We start from the raw sequence: 20,619 nt of genomic DNA on the forward strand, positions 1-20,619 counted from the left end.
TGCAACACACACACACACACACACACACACACACACACACACGTGCACACACACACGGACACACACACACACCTCGTTTCGTTTTTTTAACACACATACACACACACCTCCTCACCTCAGCCCCACGACCTCCTGCACCAGCCACACCGGATCCACCACGCCCATGTGACCCGCGCCGCCGCCGCCGCCGCCACCAGCACCACCCATGCCGCCGCCACCCATGCCGCCGCTGCCGCCCAACATGGGCACCCCCTGCTGCATGTGTGAGCTAGGCCGGCTGCCTTGCTGCTGCATCGCCTGCTGCATCGGCTGTGCCGCCGCCGTCGCCGCCGCGCGGCCCAACGGGCTAGCGGTGCCGCCGCCGCCGCCGCCGTTGGCGACGGCGCCGCCGCTGCGCCCCGCCGACGGCGCGCCCCCAGGGCCGCTGACTGACGGCGCCGCCGCCGACGGCGTTCGGCCCGCCGTCAGCGACGGCGTGCGGCCCTCCGCAGCCGCCGCCGCCGTGCGGCCGGACGTGCTAACGCCCGCATCGCCGCCGCCGCCGCCGCCTGCCGCCACCTGCCCGCCGGCGGCGTTGGCGGCGGAAGCGGCGCGATGTAACCCGTCGGCTGCGGCGCCGCCGCCGCCGTAGGGCTCGCCGTCGGCGCCGTCGGCAGCGCCGGTTGCGCCCACCAACATGCTGCCCACATTATCCTGCGACGCGCTCGGGAGCAGGCCCTAACGCACACGCACACACACACACACAGATGACAAGGACGCCGTTAATTCAGCCAGACGTCGAGCATGAGCATGAGCATTTTTATGGGTCCGCGCCCCCCCGCCGCAGCCTCCCACCCTTGGCCCCCACCTCCCGCCCCCGCCTCCTCCCTCACGGCCACAACCACCACCCCGCCAAGCCCGTCAGCACACTCACGGTCATTGTGGGCGCGCCGCCCCAGAAGCCGCCGCCGCCGCCGCCTCCTCCCCCCATCATCATCCCGCCTCCCCCCATCATCATCATCAATCCCCCGCCGCCGCCGCCGCCACTGGCCGCCGTCTCCGCCAGCTGCTGCAGCCCCTGCTCCAAAGCATCCAGCCGCTTGCCCACCTGCGTATGCAGAGGTTGGATCTCGTTTGTGCTTATTGCGGTTTTGATTGATTGTGTGGAGGTGGAAGGGGTGGGCGTTTTGTGCGTGTTTGCAGCGCGTTTGGGACTGAGGGGTGGTGGGTGGCTAAGGCTGCCTGTAGGTGTGCAGCAATGCTGCTTTGACACGAAGAGACATCATGCTGGTCTCAACTCAATCCAAATCCCCCATACACGTTCGTTGCGGGCGCCGCTGCTGGTGCCGCTGCTACCCCTGCGCTCACAGAGGATGCAGAACGAGCGGGTCTATCTGCTCACTGCCAACAGGCCCTGCTGGCAAACACCGGCACACTGTTGCTGAGGACTGCAGGTGCCAGCTTTGACAACTCAAGGCTCACTCTCCACAACAACCACCTCAAGCCTCAGCAAAGGCGCGCTGCAATCGGCTGTGCCTTGGCTGTCCGCCCGACGGCTGAGCCCGAGTTGAGGCCAGGTGCCCCCACTCCACCACCAGCAACACGCCCGGCGAACCCACCCGCAGCTCCGCAACTTCCGCCTTTAGCTGCGCATTCTCTCGCATGCATTGGTCCACCTGCAGGCCACGAAGGACAAAGCAGGCGTCTATGCGCTGCAGCGAATTGGGCGCGCGACAGGAAAAGCCCCGATTGCCGGTTCCAGCGCCATATCTGAGAGCTCCTGTTGATATGTACCTTGGCGGCCAGAGCGAGGAACGCCTTTTGCAGCGGCGTGACGTCGAACTCAGCATGGCCAACTTCGTGTGCCATTTCCTATTTCCTTTCCTTGAAGCTGTAAGGTACTCTAATTTGAGCCCGTATTCAAGGGCTCATCCAGAGTTTGGTTTAAGTGGACCCTCGAACTCTTAGACATATTCATTTTTGTGCTGAGCAGCCCTATTGGTAGTTCTGTTAATGCAAACCATTCTTTATTGTCTCACGTATCCAAATAATACATCCGTTCCCGGTCTGCGTCTCGTTTCCGTGACCCGCTTGTGTCGCGCCCATGCCCTGCACTGTGTGGGGCTCTTGCCTACCCCGCACCTCAACAGGCTTGCGCACTATAAGCCCTATGCACTCAAATGTTGGAGCTCATCATGAGGTTCTGCGGGCTCTCTTCGGGATAGTCAAACAGTCTTCCTGACCTTGGCACGAACCCGTGCCTGCGTGCCGCCTGCCATCGTACACTCTCCGGACATGTCTTAAGTTGTCATCCGTCTTGTATAACCGCAGCGTACATGCCACCATCTCGCACGAATTACATTTGTCGATTAGTAGCTGTAAAGGTAGAGCGTGAGCCACTCCCTCAAACTCTCGAACAATTACCCGATGTCCACACACTGACCTGTGGCATCCCAACCCGCATCACAGATGCGACTTGCCTACACCCAACTTATGAGCCCGTAAATGCATGATATCTAATAGCATCTTACTAGTTGATTGCTCTGAAACAATACGTCCCGGTCTGCTGCAATGCAACACGTCATGAACAACACAGCTGCCATATCTGCGTCTCCACAACCATTTTCGCAAAGTAACTCCCGAGCAAGTCGTTACAGAATCAGGCGGCTACAGCGTTGCGCCACCGCCCATCCACCATGCGTCCGGCACGTGCTTCAAGGAGTTCGGTGTTTGGTCCTGATGAGTGATGGGATGCCTCATGCCTGAAAAGGGATCGCCCCGTGCGTGCACGGGCCTCTTCATTCGTCGTCGTGGTGCTTGCATGTTATTGACGATGCTCTAAGAAACTAAATGCAAACGGCGCCAGAGACGGATGCGCCACCCAACCTATCAAGAATATAACCCATCAACGCATGCATAGGCACGCCCATTCTAGCTGTTCGCGTATGCCTTTGTCTGCACGCCGCACAGCGGCGTGGCCGTACATGCGGCCTCTTAGTAATGGCGGCGCTGGTAGCGGCGCCCGCGGTGCAGGTGGCGGAGCAGTTGGCGGCGGCCGGTGCGGCCCGCGGCGGCGGCGGCGCGTGCGGCGGCGGCGGCCTCGGCCGTGGCGTTGCCAGCACCCCCTGCTGACGCGGCAGCGGCCCTGGCGGCGGCGGCCGCGGTGGCGTTGGCGGTGGCATTGCCGCCAGCGGCTGGGACAGCCGGGCTGGGGCTGGGGACCGGGCTTGGCGGGCTGGGGGCAGGGTTGGGGCTGGGGACAGGGCTGGGGCTGGGGCTGGGGACAGGGCTGGGACTGGGGCTGGGCACAGGGCTGGGGCTGGGGACAGGGCTGGGGCTGGGGCTGGGGCTGGGGCTGGGGCTGGGGCTGGGGCTGGGGCTGCTGGGGCTGGGCACAGGGCTGGGGCTGGGGCTGGGTACAGGGCTGGGGCTGGGTACAGGGCTGGGGCTGGGGCTGGACACAGGGCTGGGGACCGGGCTGGGGGAGGTGGTGTTGGTCTCGGGCACGCTGGCCACGATGGGCGCACCGGTGGCGTTCTTGTAGGCGCAGCTGGCGCCGTCCTGGGTGAGGGTGAGGGGTGGGTGCAGGTGCTGGTTGTGAGCTTGTGAGGCTGCTGACTCAGCTTGCTCTCTTGCCCCTCAGCCCCTGCTCCAGGAGACCTCATCATCAGGCAGCAGGGGCGTGCCGCCAAGCAAGTAATAGATAGGTGAGGGAGTGCACACGGCACGGCACGACGGCACGGCACGCACACACACACACACACACACACACACACACACACACACACACACACACACACACACACACACACACACACACACACACTCAACCACACACACACAAACACACACACACACACACACACACACACACGCACGCACACACACACACACACACACACACACACACACACATACACACACAAGCACATCGCCACCCCACCTGGAAGCCCCACAGGCGGCCGATGGTGTCGGCTGTGGAGTTGGCGGGCGTGGGGCCACCGCGGCAGGCGGGGGCGGCCTCGAACGTCACCACTGCGACCGGCGTGGTGGCGTTGGCCCCGGCGGCGGCGCCGGCCTGAAGCGACCGACGACGGAGTTTGTTGTGAGTGTGGGCTCTTGTGTGTATGGACATGCCGTATGATGAGGGGCGCCGGAATGGCTGCATCGTGCGTGCGGGCCCTGGCCGGCCGAGGCGTGGCTAGGCAATGCATACGTGGGTCGGGGCCGCATCGTGCAACAGGCAAGTTAGGGCAGGGCGGCCAGAACGCCGTGCGTCACTCACGTTGGCTGTGGCGTTACCGCCGGCGGCGGCAGCAGCGCCGGCGGCGGCGCCCGCGCTGGCAGTAGCCCCGCTGGTGCCGTTTGACGCGTAGATGGGCTCGCCATTGGCGAACCTGTGCGTGCCGTCGCGCTCATGTGACATATCGCGTGTGCGCGCGCTGCTGCGTGCAGTCGGGCTCGTGATGGGTTTGGCACGTCTTACTAACCCCCAACACAAACGCACACGCACGCGGACCCCCCCCCACACACACACACACGCATCACACACAACGACGAACCTGTACCTTCTCCTTGCAGCGCAACTGCTTCCCTACTTACGGCTTACGGGATTGGTTCAGAGTTACCCCCCACCCCCCCCCCCCACACACACAACGGACACGACGTACACGGACCTGTAGGCGCAGCTGGTGCCGTTCTGGTAGCCCCACAGGCGGCCGTTGGCGTCGGTGGTGGTGTTGGCCACGGGGGGAGAGCAGGTGGGCGCGGAAGCGTAGTCCACCGCCGCTGTGTGGGTGGGTGGGTGAGTGGGTAGGTGTGGGCAGGTGATTTAGACAGGGCGTGCGCGCGTGTGGCGGCGGCGTGGGCATAGGCGGCGTGCGTAGGCATGTCGGAAGGGGCGGGCGTGAGCGTACGTGTCAGGAATGCGGTACTCGGGATTGTGTGGGTGCGCGTAGTGTCAGCAGTAGGATCGTGTGGGTGGCTGATGTGAGTGTCAGGATCGGTGGGAGGGGTGGAGAGCGCGGTCCAAAGCTGGCGCTGGCAGGTGGCTGCTGGGCTTTGAACGAAGGGGCTTCACCGGCTGGCTGGATGGGCAGGCAGCAAAGGAGGAGAAGGAGAACGAAATTGCGTGGGGTGCGTACAGCAGTTCGCTTTGGCAAGTAAGGGATTGCGAGGCGCACCGTGCGTGCTCAGGCTTTGCAGCAGAAGTGTGGCCTTACATGTTCTACTGAGGTGCGTGCCTGGCTCGCTGGGACGCCCCCTATGTACTGGCTTAAAGTTGACGCACCCCAAGCATGTGCGCCTTTGGCTCTGCATTATGTTTCTCAGACGGACAAGATACACGCAATGCATGACGCTGTGATTACAACTTGAGTAGTAACACAATATGCACTGGCGGCAGGTGTGGCCAACGGCCAGCATTCTAACCCATGCGCGCACGGGCCAACGCCCGAGCCGCCGTACGTGCACGTGTGCGTGTGTGTGCGTAAATGGAAGGATGGATGGTATCAACTCGCCATGTACGCGCGTCAGGGTGCGTCCATGCATCCGGCCGCGATGTGTGGATGGTGCACACAATCAGGATACGTACGTAAGCTGAATTACAAAGTAACGCTTAAGAGCCGTTTGCTTTCTTGGTTTCAGGAGATAATGAGGAATGCCGCGCCGGGGGTGGCGATCCACTACGCACCCGTCGTGCCGGCAGCAGAGCCGCCGCCGCCGCCACCGGAGCCAGACGCGGTGTTGTTGATGCACCGCTTGTACTCATCACTGCATGCGGGGAGTAGCAGCAGTAACAGCAGCAAAAACGGTAGGGCAAACACGTCGTGGTTGGAAAAAGGAAAGGGCAAGTCGTGCGTGGTGTTCGCACCCTGACCCTCATAAGTCATTGAGAGCTGCAGCCCTGCAGGTTTCCTCCCGCCTGATGTGTGAGCGTAGCAACGCCACCCACCCAACCACACGCGCACGCACATGCCGCCGCCCACATACCGCACGTACGCACCCACGCGGCAAACCCGCACGCGCACCCACGCTCCCGCCCCTAGCCAGCGCAACTACCGTGCCCTCCCTTCCGCTACTTCCACGCACTCCCGCTTCCACTTCCACTTCAACTCCCACTCGGCCACTCCTACGCACCTTTCCACTCCCACTCCCACTTCCGCTCAAGTTATTCGGTTTATTCCCACTCCCACTCCCACTCCCACTCATCGCTCGTGCCCTCCCTCCCAAACCTTCCATTCCCGCCCGCTTCAAGTCCCACACATCCTTCTACTACGGACTCCCACGCACCCTTCCACTCCCACGCACCCTTTCACTCCCGCTCCCACTCCCTGCCACTCTCACCTGTTGACGGCGAAGACGTTGCAGTTGACGGACGCGGACTGGCCGCCGCCGGCGATGGCGGCACCCTGTGTGCGCGTGTTTCATTACGTAAGGTGTTGCAGCAATCAAGAGGTGGGTAGATATATGTGAATGATGCTAGGGCGGGGGCACGTAGCTAGCAGTTGCGTGCCGGTGCTGTGTACTGTGCTTTTCCCCTTATTGTTCCCCTTTGTAACCACTCTTTCCGAGGAGGGGGGCACGTAGCCAGCGTGGCACAGAATGCATACGTGCATGCCTGCTGCAAGCCATCAAGCCTCCCGCAGTTCCCCTGCACGGCCCTACTGCAAGTCCCCTGCTGCCTCCAAGCTCCCGGCTGCACCAGCGGCACCAGCTCACCTGTCCCACAGCACTAGCGGGCTGCCCATTCGTGGACACAGCACCTGTGCGTGCGTGGGGGGATGCCGTGTGTTGGCGGGGGGAAGTTCACTCCGTCCCATCCCAGGAAGCACCACGCACCCCATCCATCCAGAGACACGCATAATCCTGGGGTTCAAGCACGCATGTTCCATCCCCCGCACGCGCCTGCGTTCACGAGCATGGTGCATTCATTCCCGTACATGCGCCTTATAAAGAACCCCGGCCGGGGTGAATCGCCGACGACAGAGCCCAAGCCACAGGCACTAGCCCAACGACGACCCAGTAGTCACGCGCCTGCGTTCACGTTGGATGTGGCGGAGGTGCCGGGGCCCGCCACCGCCAGCGACTCGGCCCGTGCGTTAGCTTGACGCAACCGCCGCAGCGCATGGCCTGAATAGGATGTATGGGTTGCGTTGGGGCAGGTGGATTGGGTCACGTGGGTGGGGTGGGCGGGTAGATGGTGGGGGGTATGTCCCTAGGGGAAGGAGGCAGGGAGCAGGAAGGAGTGAGAAACAGCACAGAAGGGAAAGGCCGGGTGTCGGAAAAACGCGCTCCGGAACGGCCTTCCTGAAGCTCGCGCACATTCCCACCCTTTCACCCCGCAATAACCGCTCGCCGCTCGTTGCTAATGCTGATAGTTGTTGCGCACTTGCGCCCACGCGCCGGTGGGACAGCCCCGGCAAGCCAGATTTCTCACCGGCGTCACCATCCGCAGCCGCAGCGGCAGCGCCTGCCACCAGCAGCGCCGCAAGTGCCAGCGCCGGCAGAAGCAGTCCCGCGCATTGGTGGGTTGGCATGGTTGTTTTGGCGGGTGCGCGCAAAGAGCTCTGGTAGACTACGGCGAGTCAAGCGGCGCGGTCGCACGGAGAAAGGTCGGGCCCTGGAAAAGCGTTTCGGAAGGGGGCGTCGGTGCAGCTAGGACGGGGAATGACGAGAGGTGGCTGCTCGCGGGGGAGCACAGCTGCAGGCCGGCCGCGGACTTGCGCGGAGCTGCGCCGGGAGGCCGAGGCCGACCCCCCGCGCCCCATGCAAAAGGCGAAGGCCCCTGCGTAAATTCGCGCACGCCAAACTTATAGGGTTTGAACTATAAGCATCCTTCCAAGCATTCTTACTCGCTTTTTCACCGCAACCCAAAGCATCATTTCGCGTGCTTTCGCGTCTCTTCAGACCCGTGGGACATTTGCTTAGGCCCCGCGACTTTGCGGACGTTTTGCTGGTCCCTGAAGGCTTTTTGCAAGCTCAGTACTACCATCATGCATTTGGCAGGTGATTCTTGGGTTGGGCCCTGTGGAGAAGCTTTTCGCGGAAAATGACGCAGTGCCGATCTCAAGATACGCAACGCGGACAGTTGTTTTACTTTATATGCTTTGCTGGCCATCGCAGGCTCTCGCAGCGTGCTCGCTGGGCAGCGCGTTGGTCGTCGCACCTCTCATTGCCCAACTGCCTCCACCAGCGCTGCAGTCGTCGCGCAGGCCTGCCCTCACGTAACGACCACAGCCATAACCTCGCGCACCTCTAGCGCCATCTACGCTCATCGCGCCACAACCTCGAGTTCGCTGGGCACCCGCCACCGCCATGCCGCCACCGTGCGACATGGCACCGGCGTCGGCATTTCGGCAGCCCCCCGCTCCGCCGCCTCCTCCGCCTCCGGCCGCCTGCTGCTGCTGCGCGGCGCGGGCGCAGCTTCGGCAGTTGCGCACCGCGGCCGCGGCCGCAGTGGAGTGGCTGTAGCCGTGTCCGCCAATCTGTTTGCCCGGGTTGCGCGCATCGTGACCAGCTTCTTCAACGGCCTAGTCGGGAGCTTTGAGGATCCCGAGGTAAGCGGGGGAGGGCGGAGGGAAGAACGAAACAGATAAAAGTATGGAAAATGAAATGCCAGAAGAGGCGGCGGTATGAGGTATGTGGTATGGCTTAGCAGAGGCCAATGGTAAGCTGGGTTGAGGACGGCGGCGACTGCACAGGTAGCTGCAGTATTGTGTATCGCCCTGCCATTCATGTGACTCATCAAGTATCGCCTCTCATTCTTCGCGTCACGTGTACACGCTCGAACACAAACGGTTTTGCCCCCATGCAGAAGCTGCTGGACCGAGTGGCGGAGGAGATGCAGGAAGACATGATGCGAATGCGCCAGGTGTGTGTGTGTGTGGGGGGGGGGGGGAGGGGGAGGTTATTTGGCGGCGTAGAGGGAGGCGGGACGAGCTGTCACAGGCCGTGTCGCGGTTTTCCCCACGGTGCCCGAATCACCGGCTCTTCCGTGTATCTCATACTTCCCCACGCACATCCTCCGTCTTCCCTGTCCACCTCCTTCCTCCCCCTCCGCCTCCCCCTCCATCCGCCTCCCCACAGGCCACGGCCCAGGTGATGGCTAGCCAGAAGCAGCTGAGCGCCAAACAGCGCAGCATGCAGGTGCGGAGGTGGCGTTGGTGGGGAGAGGGTGGGAAAACGGAAAAGGAGTATGCAGGTGCCGTGGCGTGGCGTGGTAGGAGAGGGGGCAGCGGAGCATGCAGATACCGTGATGTGGGATGGTGGGGAGCTGGCGGCTGCGCGCGACTGCACACGCAAGCGGCTGTGGTGAACGCACGGGTGGCGGGTTGTGCTGCGGGGTCTGTGGGGGATTGCTCTGCTTTGTGCGTTGTGAGCAAGCTCCGAACCGCCTTGCTGCTGGTCCAACTTGCACCGTTGTTTCCAACCCCCTCCCCAACCCCCTCCCTCCAAATCCCCTCCCTCCAAACCACCCTCCACCCACCCCCACCTCCCCGCACAGTCCAGCGCCGACCAGTGGCTGCAGCGTGCGGAGCTGGCCGTGGCTCGCGGTCAGGACGACCTGGCGCGGGAGGCGCTGAGGCGGCGCAAGGTGCTGCAGGAGGACGCGGGTGAGGGAGGCAGCAGCGGTGGGGGGTGGGGTGGGGTGGGGTTAGGGATGGGGTGGGGTGGGGTTGTAGATACCAGCCCAAACTAAACCAGACCCAATGCAGTAGAGCGAGGAGGAGAGCGTGGCCTATGCTTGACAATGGAGTGGGGTGGGGGGCTTAGGGAGGTGGGGGGGGGATTAGGGAGGTGGCGGGGGGGGGGAGAAGGGAGGGCCAATGTAGTAGGGGTTGGGGTGAAGGGGGAAAGGCCGAGAGGGACAGGGGAGGGGAAGAGGAGGGAAACGGGGAGGGAAAGGGGAGGGGACGGGGGAGGGAAAGGGGAGAAGGGGCATGGACGGGGGAGGGAAGGGAGAGGCACGAGGAAAGAAAATCAGTCGCGGACTCGAATCAAATGAGCCTCAGTCTTTCGGTTTCGGCCCGCCTTCCGTCATTCGGTGCCCATTCGGCGTGCAGACCGCATGAGCGAGCAGGTGACCCTGCAGACACAAGCGCTGGAGCAGCTGCAGGTGAGAACGAGGGTAGTGTGTTTATGTACGTGTGTGTGCGGGGGGCCGGGTTGAGGGTGGCTGGAGGCCCGAGGCGAGGCGGCGGCTCGTCGGGCGGGGGCTGGCGTGCGTGCGTGCGGTCGGGCACCGTGCGTGTGCGTGTGTGTGCGTCCCTGACTCGTCATCCTCTCTGACTTGAGCTCTTACTTTAATCTCGCTGCGGGGGCCGTCCTCACGTCCTCCGCCGACGCCCCAAAGCCCGTTTCCCTCCCCCACGCCCCACTCCCCACGCCCCACCCCCGCGCCCCCCCCTAACGCCCCACCCCCCACGCCCCATACCACACTCCCCCCGCCTCCCCCCCCACCCCCAGGCCAACATCCGGCTGCTGGAGGGCAAGCTGGGCGAGGCGCGCTCCAAGAAGGACACGCTCAAGGCGCGAGCCGCCAGTGCCAAGACGTCGCTGGCGCTGCAGGAGATGATCGGCGGGCTGCAGGTCCGGTCCGGTGAGTGGATTGCGTGTGTGCGTGTGTAAGTGTGTATGTGTGCGTGTGTGTGTGTGTGTGTGTGTGTGTGTGTGTGTGTGTGTTAAAAAGACGAAGCCCGCCCGTGTGAGTGTGTGTGTGCCCTGTGCGTCTCCATTGACCAACGTTTGTAGCTCCCGCCGTGCGTGCCCTATGAGGGTCAGCATCCAACACAGCCAGTTGTGTGACACTGACTATTTCCATACCCGCACACCGGTAACCTCTTTCGCACCTGCAACCTCTCTATACCTTTTGCAGGCAGCAGCTGGGCCGCGTTTGATAAGATGGAGGAGAAGGTGCGCGCTTCTATACCGTACCACTGGGGCGGCCTCGCCCGTCGTGCCTTACTTCAATCTCCGTCTTGACCCTCGTCAGTTAGCACAGGATGATGAAATGCCGCTGACGTGCACGCTTGCTTGGGCGGGCTTCGTTCTGTTGCGCTTCTAACATACGCAAACACACACGCACGCACACACTGGGTTCTGGGAATCAGCTGCACCCTACGGGACTTTACCAACGTGCCTTACCACTGTCCCATCGCACACACACGCACACACAGGTGGCTGCGCTGGAGGCTCAGGCGCAGTCCGCCGCCGCGCTGGCCGCGCCGGACTCCCTGGAGCGGCAGTTTGCGGCGCTGGAGGGCGACGGCGGCGTGGACGCCGAGTTGGCGGCGCTCAAGCAGGTGCGTGGGTGCGGGTAGGCGGGTAGGCGGGTGCAGGGGGTTGGATGGCAGGGGGTTGGTTAGATGGGTGGAATGTGGGTCAGGTGGGTGGGATGTGGGTTAGATGGGTGGGTAAGCGGGAGGAGCGGGAGTAGTGCAAGTGGGTTAGGCGGGCGAGAGCAGTGGAAGGAAGAGTAGCAGTGGGAGCAGTGGGAAGAGAGGAAGCAGTGGGAGGAGAGGAAGCAGTACGTCACGTGCGTGGATGGGTGCGGGGGCGACCGCCAATGGGGTGGAAAGCGAAGTTTAGGTGGTAGCCGACTCTTGCACGGAATGCTGTCTGCTACCTCCGTCTCCCCCCCAGTCTGCATAACAACAAACATTTGCAACTTCTTACTTCCTTTCTCCTCTCATCAACTCGTGCGGATGCATGGACATGCAGGCACGCCGCAGCTACCCCGCCCCCGCACTTCCCCGGGACTCCACGGCCGCGCCCTCCGCTGCCCCCTCGTCGGCCCCGCACGTGGCGGGTCGGCCACTGCGTGACGTGTTTGACCCGCTGGAGAGGGAGCTGGAGGAGCTCCGGCGCCGGGCGCGGGAGTGAAGGGACATTGGGGTGGAAGAGCGGGGATTTTGCAGCAGATTGCATTGGTTACAAGAGGGACCTGCTGACGCAGTTCACGAGCCAGGTGGAATGTGGACTGTCATCCAGTGGCGCGTGGCGTGTGCGTGTGCGACACACGTGGTATGATGGGACGGAAAGTGGGATGCGCATGCAGGTAGGGAAGACAGCAGCTTGATTTTGACGGTGGGTGTAGGATGATGTGCGGCTGGTGCGTATGTGCATGCATGCCTGGTGACATTGGTTGGTGGTATTGGTTGGCGTGTTAATACTACTTGGTTGGCACGTGGGGACAATGAGCGACTGTGGTGTGGCTGCGCGCATGTGTACGATACGTACTGATTGTAAAGCGCAATGGCCGAATGAATGCATGGGACTGTTTTGTTGATTAACTAGGTGTGTGTTGACCTGCCAGCTTGAGTAGGAGCCACAACAATGCACACACGATGCCGCCACTGACCACTACTGCGTTCAGCAGTGGCTCTGCGGCTGTGTCACCTAGCTAGCGGCTCTACACCGGTTTTGGCCACTCTGATCACTGTGCCTTGCACACGCCGTGGCCGCCTACGACGATAGATTCACCCAGACCCGCTCCTAGCTTTACTGCTCCCTGCTGCCGGCGCCATGGCTGTCAACAACTGCTTACCAGGGGTCGTGCCCTGCCGCTCACGGTTCACCAGACGCTTGAGCCCCGCCAGCTGGCGCCCTGGCGGACCCCAAGCCCAAATCCAACAGCGACAGCAACAGGGCTCCTATCTTAATGTCTCCAGACATTAATTGGCCATTTTGGCCGTTTCCTAGACATTCCTCCCGGGGGCTAATGTCTGGGGCGAGACTTTGTTGGCCCGGGTTTGGGGCGGGTTTTGTCCGAAGTCCTATGGAGAAGCCCCCAAACCGCCATGTGCCCAGACAAAAGACGGCGGCCACCCGGCCATTTTTGTCTGGAGCTAGACATTAGCCCGAAAACAAGATACGACCCCTGGACAGCAACAGCTTTAACCAAAGACGTTGTGGGATCCAAGCGAGCAAGAATACTCCCTTTCAGGGGTTCCCTGCTCCCTTTGGACCAGCACACTCCCCTTGGGCACGGCGGTACGGTGTGGCCCGGTGGAGGCGCAGCTAGGCAATGACAAGGGGGTATCCATCACAGGCAACGCCGTCAGCCAGGTGGGGGTGGGGGGATGTTGCACGTTTGCGCGGCTGTCGCGGCTTTGTGTGGCACAGGCCACAGCTCACAACCCACGCCCTCCCCCACACACCTCTCCTACACGCAGAACACCATGATTGACTACGCGCAATCACGTCACAACTTCGCGGAGTAATGCTTCGTGGGCGCTGCCGGTGGGGCAGTAGTCTCAGCGGCAGCCGTCAACAACTAACGGACGCTTCTGCACCAATGTGAGCGGAGCAAACCTATCGATCCATGCTCGTATGCGTGATGTGTCTGTGTGCGCTGAAGCACGCTCCACCTACTATATATCACAGTAGTGCTACTGCTTAGTGTGCGATGCCAAGGCCAGCGAGTGCCGGTTCTGGGGAACAGGTGCGCAGGCCCGGGCGCCTCCTTTCTTCGTGTGACCCAACAGGTCTTATGCCTCTCCCTTGCACAGCATCTCACCGCTGCACCCGGGTCGCCCCCCTGCCCAACACATACATGCAGGCACCCATACGTGCATGCGACCACGCGAAACGCGAGCAACATGAACTACTAGCAGCGCTTGCGGAAGGCGGCTAAGCAGGGCAACAGGCGATGGGTGGATGGAGGCCGAGTTCCTGGCAACCAAAAGCAGCGCCGCGGCCGGCCCCGGCGCAGGCACGGGTGCCGTGCCCGCTGCCCTAACCCAGCAGCAGCCGTTCGTGCCATCCCCGTCGTCGCAGGCGGCCACGCTGCAGCACAGGTTTGACGCGCAGGCACAGCGCACGGCGGCGAGCAGCACCGCCCGGGGGCCCTCTCCAGCAAGGCCCAGTCGCTGCCCCAGACGCCGGCGCCGGCGTCAGCGCTGCGCCCGCTGCGCCAGTCCCGCCCCACGCCGCGCCCCAGCCCCTGCAGGCGCTGCCGTACTGCTTTCTGCACCCTCGGATGTGCGTGGGCAACTCAGTGGTGCTGCTTCTCCAGATGCAGGTGGGCCCGGGGGCTGCCGCTGCTTGGCACCAGGGCACGCTGCTGCCGGGCGTGTCCGGCAGCAGCTGTGTGCCTGGGCATCACCGGTGAAAGTTAGGAGAACCATCGCCGGTGAGCCTGCACTTCCTGCCTGCACACTTGTCAGCGCGCTTCGCGATGTTGCAGGCGCGCCATGAGAGCGCCAGCCTTTGGTAACGCAAAAGCTTTCCACATTTTCCGTAAAAGGTCACAGACATGCTCGGGGTGCAAGAGCGAGGCCGCTTTTTGATATCGTGTTGTCGTCTAGGACAGCGAGCAGCACGTTAACGTCAAGTCAGATTTGGGATTTGGCGATTTGGGATGGGGGGATGGCTTGGCCAATTTCATCCCCCTTTTACTTTACCCGCCATGGTCCAAACATTCTATTGATCCGCTTCTGCTTCCTTCCAATAATACTATCAAGTATGGCCGGCCATGGGTCAAACTTTCATATTGAGCAGGCGCGCGCAGCGCACGAGCGCTTCGACTGGGAACGCCGCCCATGTCTGCCGCCCCGTCATGTGCCTGAGGCTGGTGGAGAGGCGCGGCGCAGCATGTGTTAAGGTTAGCCATCCCCCGACCCTTGGGCACTTTCCTCGCTTTTCCTCAGCTCCTGTGAATTTTGCATGCTCACAGGCATTGTCAAGGCAACGCGTTAAAGCATTGTGGATCCGTCGGGCCTGGAGCGGCTGCTGCACCGTCGGGTGAGAACTACCGCAGATGCCGATGTCTACGCGGCGACGCAATGCTGCTGCAGAAGGCGCTGCAGGTGTGGGTGTGGGTGTGGGCGATGACGGCGTTTGACCTTCTGATGGCGCTGTGCGCTGAGGACGCGCGGCTGCAGGGTCTTCAGCCGCCTGAAGAAGTTACTGGCGAGGTGAACCTCCACGCAGCGCGGCTGGGCTGACCAACGTCGTACACCAGCTGGCGGCCCAAGTGGAGGAGCTGTCCCATTCTTGGTGCCTGGACCTGGCCGCCCATGTAGATCCCTATTCCCCCTGCCCCACGCCCCTGCCCCCCCCTTCACGCAACGCCCGCACTAACCCCTGCCCCGCCCCCTTGGTCGCGCCCTCCTCCATCCTCCATAGGCGGCGGCCGCTGCGCCTGACATCGGTGCTGGCGGCGGCGCTGGCGGCGGCGCATGCGGTGGCGGTGGCACGTACGGTGGTGACGGCATGGAGGTGCGTGGATGGAGGCCATGGAGGAGCTGCTGGTCCACCGAGACTACTTCGATCGCAGCAAGCATTACCTCATCCCACTTACCGGCCGCCATGCCCACCGGGTCGCGGGCCGCGGGCAGCGGCAGTGGCAGCGGCAGTGGCAGTGGCGGCCACGCCGCGGCGGGCAGCGGCAGTGGCAGTGGCGGCGGTGACGGCGCCGCGGCGGGCGGCAGCGGTGGCGCAGCAGCGGGCAGCGGCAGCGGCGGCAGCGGCGGCAGCGTTGGCGCTGCGGCGGGCACCGGCAGCGGTGGGCAGCGGCGGCGCAGATCAACCGCTCCGCTGCTGGGGCCCCAAGGACGGAACGTTCCGCATCATCCCTGCTTGTCTGCCTTCTTTTCCTCTTCCCACGAGCTGTGGTGGCGGCGGCGGCGCATGGTGACGCACATGTCGAAGGCATCCGTGATGACGAAGCCGTCGTACTTGGAGCCCCTGTGCTTCTGCTGGCTGATGCTGAGGCGCAGCCCCGCGGCCGCCCACACGCACGTCACGCGGGTCAATCCCGTGGTCCGCCGCCCACTCAGCTCGAAGCGTGCAGGGATGTTGCGGAATGAGCTGCACGATGGGCCAAGGCAGCGGAGCAGCAAGGGCGGGCGGAAGTAGTGCCGCCGTGCCCACTGGCGCTAGTGGTGGCGCAGTCGGCGGAGCACTGCAAAGCCGCAGCGGTGGCAGCTGCCGATGCGGCGGCGCGTGACGCAGCCGACGCTGCCCACGGCGTGGCGACCATGTCGGCGTTGGTGCAGGGTTTCAATCGACATGTGGAGGTGCTGGCCGCTGCGCGCTGTGCCCATGCTGCAGCTACACCGGTGCCAGCAGCAGTAGCAGCAGCTGGCTGCGCGAGTGTGGACGGGATATTGCGGTTGCGCAGAGCATTAGCCTGTGGGCAATCCGTTGCCTGCTACATGCCACCTACAGCCTGATGCTGGAGGCGCGTGGCATCGGCACACGCCGCGATCCAGCTCTCGGAGGCGGCGCATGGAGGCTGCAGCGCAGCTGTCGCTGGCGCCGGGCCAGCAGCAGCGGGCGGGGCTGGCGGCGGTGGCGGTGGCGGGGCCGGCGGGGGGCACGGTCGTGCGGCTGCTGCGGCTGGCCCCGCCGCCGCGGGCGCCGCCGCTGGGGCAGCAGCCGCCGCGGGGCTGGCGGCGGCGCCGGGCGTCACACTGCCCAGACGGCGCCACGGCAGCGGCGGACGCTGCCATGGGCAGCGGCAGGGGCGGAGGCGGCGGTGCGGGTGGCAGAAGCGCGGCAGGCAGAGGGTGGGCCAACGGAACCGCCATGGTGCACGGTCCCGACACCAGCTGCGACCGCCAAGTAAGCAGCGCCACAAGCGCCGCGCGCTTACGCACTGCGCGGCGGGGGTGGAGCACTGCGTGATCTGCGACTAGCTGCAACCAGCACCAGCGGTGGTAGCAGTGGCGTGTGAAGCCTGCCGACCGCCCGGACTGTGGATGTGCAGGTCGTCCTCGGCCGCCTCGACTACAAGTATGGTGGCGGTGCCGGGACCGGCGGGCAGGTCAAGGTGGCGGTGCAGCCACCTGTGCGTGTGCGAGCTCGGCTATGTAGACCTGCTGGTGCTGTACACCGCCCCCAGCAGAAGTGCCTGCAGGTATACTGCCAGAAGCAGCGGTTGCTGTGCCGCGAAGCCGTGCGCCTGATGGGCGGAGAACCCGAGGTGTGACGCAGCGGAAAGGTGTGGTGGGCTGGGGTGGCGGCAGCACGGGCTACCACGGCACGGTCAGCCGTGCTGGTCAGCCGCCGCGCAAGGAGTTCATGCGGCTACTGCATGAGCGGTTTGCGCGCCACGTCATAATGATCAACGAGCTCCGCACGAGCATGGTGCGTGAGGGCACAGTACGCGCCAACAGGATACACCGACGCTGTTCCTGACCTCGCCTATGATCTGCCTTTCCAGGTTTGTCTGAACTGCGGGCGCCACAGCCTGTGCCACAAGGAGCTGCCGCAGAGTGCCTCAGCCTGTGCCGCAAGGAGCTGCTGCAGGGCGCCGCAGCCTGTGCCGCAAGGAGCTGCTGCAGGGCGCCGCAGCCTGTGCCACAAGGAGCTGCCGCAGGGCGCCGCAGCCTGTGCCGCAAGGAGCTGCCGCAGCCTGTGTCGCAAGGAGCTGCCGCAGGGCGCCGCAGCCTGTGCCGCAAGGAGCTGCTGCAGGGCGCCGCAGCCTGTGCCGCATGGAGCTGCTGCAGGGCGCCGCAGCCTGTGCCGCAAGGAGCTGCTGCAGGGCGCCGCAGCCTGTGCCGCAAGGAGCTGCTGCAGGGCGCCGCAGCCTGTGCCGCAAGGAGCTGCTGCAGGGCGCCGCAGCCTGTGCCACAAGGAGCTGCTGCAGGGCGCCGCAGCCTGTGCCGCAAGGAGCTGCTGCAGGGCGCCGCAGCCTGTGCTGCAAGGAGCTGCTGCAGGGCGCCGCAGCCTGTGCCGCAAGGAGCTGCCGCAGGGCGCCGGGGATTTCCACATCCGGGTCTGTAACGACTGTCACACTCCGTGGGTGAGTAGGAGTGACACGAGTGGACAGGATGACTGGGTGGGTCCTCGGCCCATGAAGACCTGAGGCCTCGTTGGGGGGTCGTGTGCCCGTCGTGATCACCGGTTGTAGGGGCAGAAAATTGTGTGGAAAACACGCCCCGGCCTCCCCCCCTACTGCATGCACCCGCAGGTTTGTGATGAGGACGCGGCCCTCAACATGCGGCTGCTGTTGATCCTGCAGCTCCTGGGCCGCGACCGGCCGGCGGTCTTCTGCCTGCAGGAGGGCGGCGCGGGAACAGCTGGTTGACATTGACTCAGTTGCTGCTGGAGGTGCCCCCGACCTGCTGCTGCCGCCTCCCGATGCCAAGGGTGTGGGGTCGTGGTGTCTGGGCGAGGCGCGATTTGCGTGCAACCAGCCTGCCCAACCAGGTTTGCTTGGGGTGTTGGTCATGCGACGCCTTGCAGTAGATGGCTGTGGGGAAGCACTGAGACAGACATCCATTGCGACAGGGAGGTTGGTGTGTGGTGTCATGTGGAGGGGAGCAGAGTGGTGGAAACACATGCTGTGAGACACAGCTCGCTCACCACCCATTTGAGTGGGGAAAATGGGTGGTGGTTTAGCATTCGGGGGCCAAAGCCATGTGGTGGCTTCGGCGATCAGTGCCGGCCACGCACTGTCCACAGGCCCTGTGGTGCGGCGCCCGTGTCAGCTAATCCGGGTCCTTGGCCCATGAAGACGACTGTTGAGGCCTCGTTGGGGGGTCTTGTGCCCATCGTGCTCACCGGAGCAGTCACGACTGTTTGTTGTGACAATCGCTGTACTCTGCGAGAAGGTCGCAACGGTGGACGGTTCGGTCACAAAAGTGGAGGTCAAGTTTGATGCGAGTTTGAACAACTTGAGAGCAAGGTGGACGCCAAGGTGGACGTTAAGATTGACAAGCTCGAGGCCAAACTAGACGCCAAGCTGGCGAACCTTGAGACCAGAATGGAGGCCAAGTTCGTGAACGTGGCGACCAGCTTGGGCGTGCTGGTGGCGCAAAATTTTTGGGGGGCAGCACCCCTTGCGCCACCAGCACGTCCAGCCTGGTCGCCACGTTCACGAACTTGGCCTCCATTCTAGTCTCGAGGTTCGCCAGCTTGGCGTCAAGTTTCGCCTCGAGCTTGTCCATCTTGGCGTCCACCTTAGCGTCCACGCACCTTGCTCTCGAGCTGGTCAAACTCGCATCAAACTTGACCTCCACTTTTGTGACCGAACCGTCCACCGTTGCGACCTTCTCGTGGAGTACAGCGATTGTCACAACAGTCGTGACTGCTCTGGCGATCGCAACGGGCGCAAGACCCCCAACGAGGCCTCAGTAACGGTCTTCATGGAAGGACCCCAATTGGGCGCTGCACCACAGGTCCGGACAGCGTGCGGCTGGCACTGGTCGCCGAAGCCACCAAATGCGCATGGCCCCGAATCCAGGACCTGGATCAGCTGATGCGGGCGCTACACCACACAGCCTGTGGACAGCACATGGCCAGCACTGGTTGCCAAAGCCACCGCGTGGGTTCAGCCCCCAAATGCTAAACCACGGAGGATGCTCCACTCCTCTCTTACACCAAGGTCAACAAGCTGGAGACCAAGCTGGACGCGCTGGTGCTGGTGGCTGCAGAAAATAAGTGCAAGCACGGTATCGACCTCGGGTGGGTAAGGGGGCTGGAGCCACACGGCCCGTCAGACACACAGGCACACTGCAGGCCTGGGGCTACAAGGCCTGTCTGGCACACAAATCTTTGCTTACAGGCCTCATCATACAAGCCCACGCCATGCTCTGGTCCCCACCACCTGCACCGGTTGTAACTTCCTGCAGTTTCACGTTTTTGTTGGTCTGTGCCCCCTGCCCACAGCCAATGAGCTTGGCTGACTCTTGTGCAAGTCTTACCGGGCCGCCGTCAAGGAGGCAATCCATGCTATGCCACCTTGGTGTGAGAGAGCGCGTTTTAGTTGGGTGCCAACATACATGCGGTGAAGTTCAGTAAAATGACCCTGAAGTTCTTTCATCTGTGCACTCCAGCTGCTGTCTGGCAAATGTGCAATATACGGCATGTCATACTGGGTACTGTATCATAGTATGGAAGGGTTGCAAGACTAACATAAAAGAATTGGCGACTACTGGAGCTGATGTGAACCTGATGATGACTGCTCTGCACTCTGTGCATGCTCATGACTGCTATGGCATCATTTTCTGCCATCCGCTGTGACCCCAGCCAAGACCCCAGCTGGAGGACGTTGACGCACTTAGTAAGTCTGTGCCCTTTGTATTTAGATGAATCTCGCTTTGCAATGGATGCGTGTGCCCCAGTCCGACACGTTGTTTGGTGCGCCCATTTAAAGGGGTGAGGTTGGCAAGTGGCTGTCATGACCTTGCCCACTGAGTCTACTGTCAGGCCGTCCAGGCTGTGTGGCAAAGGCAGGAAACAGGGGAGATGTGTGTTGTGAGCTGGCCATGTGTTGATCTACATCCATGTAAATCTAAACAGTGTCAACGTTACTGAGGTGAAAGGATGCGTGTACGGTATCGGCGCAGGAAGAGGGGCGCGGGGAGGAGTGCCATCCCGTTCTCGTCAAAGGCACTGCAGCCCAGACTGCCGCCCAGCTGTCTGATGAAGGCCGCCTCCGGCAAGCAAGACTCAAGGCTCGCAAGCTATCATTCCAATCCACCTGTAACCGACAAGTTGCTATAGACAGCATCGCTCTGGTATCCCCTGGCTCCGCCCCACAGCAGGACTCTGGCCCTCCCCATATCAAGGCTGCAGCTGCCTGCCCTCCCAGGCCCGCACTCACCACACCATAGTGTGCGCTCATTTGCACTATGAGCGAGCTCCCATGCGGATGGAGAGCTGCCATGTGTGGATTGCAGTGAGAAG

General features: G+C 63.1%; 5 protein-coding genes across 6 annotated transcripts in view; 2 read left to right on the forward strand and 3 right to left on the reverse strand.

The window, feature by feature from the left end:
• Positions 1 to 1,995, reverse strand: part of CHLRE_11g467950v5 (uncharacterized protein) — a 9,886-nt gene extending 7,891 nt beyond the window's left edge. Inside the window, exons 1-4 of the mRNA XM_043067554.1 lie at positions 1,774 to 1,995; positions 1,599 to 1,655; positions 914 to 1,087; positions 116 to 717 (exon numbers count right to left, since the gene is read on the reverse strand). Of these exons, the coding sequence (XP_042919559.1) occupies positions 116 to 717; positions 914 to 1,087; positions 1,599 to 1,643 (821 nt within the window). The 5' untranslated portion in view covers positions 1,644 to 1,655; positions 1,774 to 1,995. The remainder of the gene's footprint in view (positions 1 to 115; positions 718 to 913; positions 1,088 to 1,598; positions 1,656 to 1,773) is intronic.
• A 54-nt stretch (positions 1,996 to 2,049) lies between these two features.
• Positions 2,050 to 7,615, reverse strand: CHLRE_11g468000v5 (uncharacterized protein). Its single transcript, XM_043067555.1, has 9 exons — positions 7,418 to 7,615; positions 7,015 to 7,110; positions 6,700 to 6,743; positions 6,325 to 6,389; positions 5,672 to 5,751; positions 4,656 to 4,767; positions 4,265 to 4,376; positions 3,923 to 4,057; positions 2,050 to 3,540 (listed from the first exon to the last, which is right to left on the reverse strand). The coding sequence occupies exons 1-9, from the start codon at positions 7,515 to 7,517 to the stop codon at positions 2,974 to 2,976; spliced, it is 1,311 nt and encodes a 436-aa protein (XP_042919560.1). The 5' UTR covers positions 7,518 to 7,615; the 3' UTR covers positions 2,050 to 2,973.
• Positions 7,616 to 7,795: 180 nt separating this feature from the next.
• On the forward strand, positions 7,796 to 12,528 carry CHLRE_11g468050v5 (uncharacterized protein). Its single transcript, XM_043067556.1, has 10 exons — positions 7,796 to 7,986; positions 8,104 to 8,537; positions 8,795 to 8,851; positions 9,067 to 9,126; positions 9,485 to 9,593; positions 10,044 to 10,096; positions 10,447 to 10,579; positions 10,856 to 10,893; positions 11,157 to 11,282; positions 11,701 to 12,528. The coding sequence occupies exons 1-10, from the start codon at positions 7,974 to 7,976 to the stop codon at positions 11,860 to 11,862; spliced, it is 1,185 nt and encodes a 394-aa protein (XP_042919561.1). The 5' UTR covers positions 7,796 to 7,973; the 3' UTR covers positions 11,863 to 12,528.
• A 561-nt stretch (positions 12,529 to 13,089) lies between these two features.
• CHLRE_11g468063v5 (uncharacterized protein) lies at positions 13,090 to 14,285 on the reverse strand. The gene has a single exon (XM_043067557.1). The coding sequence runs from the start codon at positions 14,106 to 14,108 to the stop codon at positions 13,875 to 13,877; it is 234 nt and encodes a 77-aa protein (XP_042919562.1). The 5' UTR covers positions 14,109 to 14,285; the 3' UTR covers positions 13,090 to 13,874.
• Positions 14,286 to 14,405: 120 nt separating this feature from the next.
• Positions 14,406 to 18,757, forward strand: CHLRE_11g468075v5 (uncharacterized protein). Of its 2 annotated transcripts, none has more exons than XM_043067558.1 (8): positions 14,406 to 14,584; positions 14,657 to 14,789; positions 15,109 to 15,728; positions 16,197 to 16,548; positions 16,694 to 16,774; positions 16,921 to 17,073; positions 17,150 to 17,731; positions 17,900 to 18,757. In XM_043067558.1, the coding sequence occupies exons 2-8, from the start codon at positions 14,766 to 14,768 to the stop codon at positions 18,014 to 18,016; spliced, it is 1,929 nt and encodes a 642-aa protein (XP_042919563.1). In that variant the 5' UTR covers positions 14,406 to 14,584; positions 14,657 to 14,765; the 3' UTR covers positions 18,017 to 18,757. The 2 variants fall into 2 exon arrangements, with proteins under 2 accessions (XP_042919563.1, XP_042919564.1); XM_043067559.1 differs by having other exon boundaries at positions 16,921 to 16,927.
• Positions 18,758 to 20,619: the final 1,862 nt, after the last annotated feature.

This window comes from Chlamydomonas reinhardtii, chromosome 11 (genome assembly GCF_000002595.2).
Source record: "Chlamydomonas reinhardtii strain CC-503 cw92 mt+ chromosome 11, whole genome shotgun sequence".
NCBI lineage: Eukaryota > Viridiplantae > Chlorophyta > Chlorophyceae > Chlamydomonadales > Chlamydomonadaceae > Chlamydomonas > Chlamydomonas reinhardtii.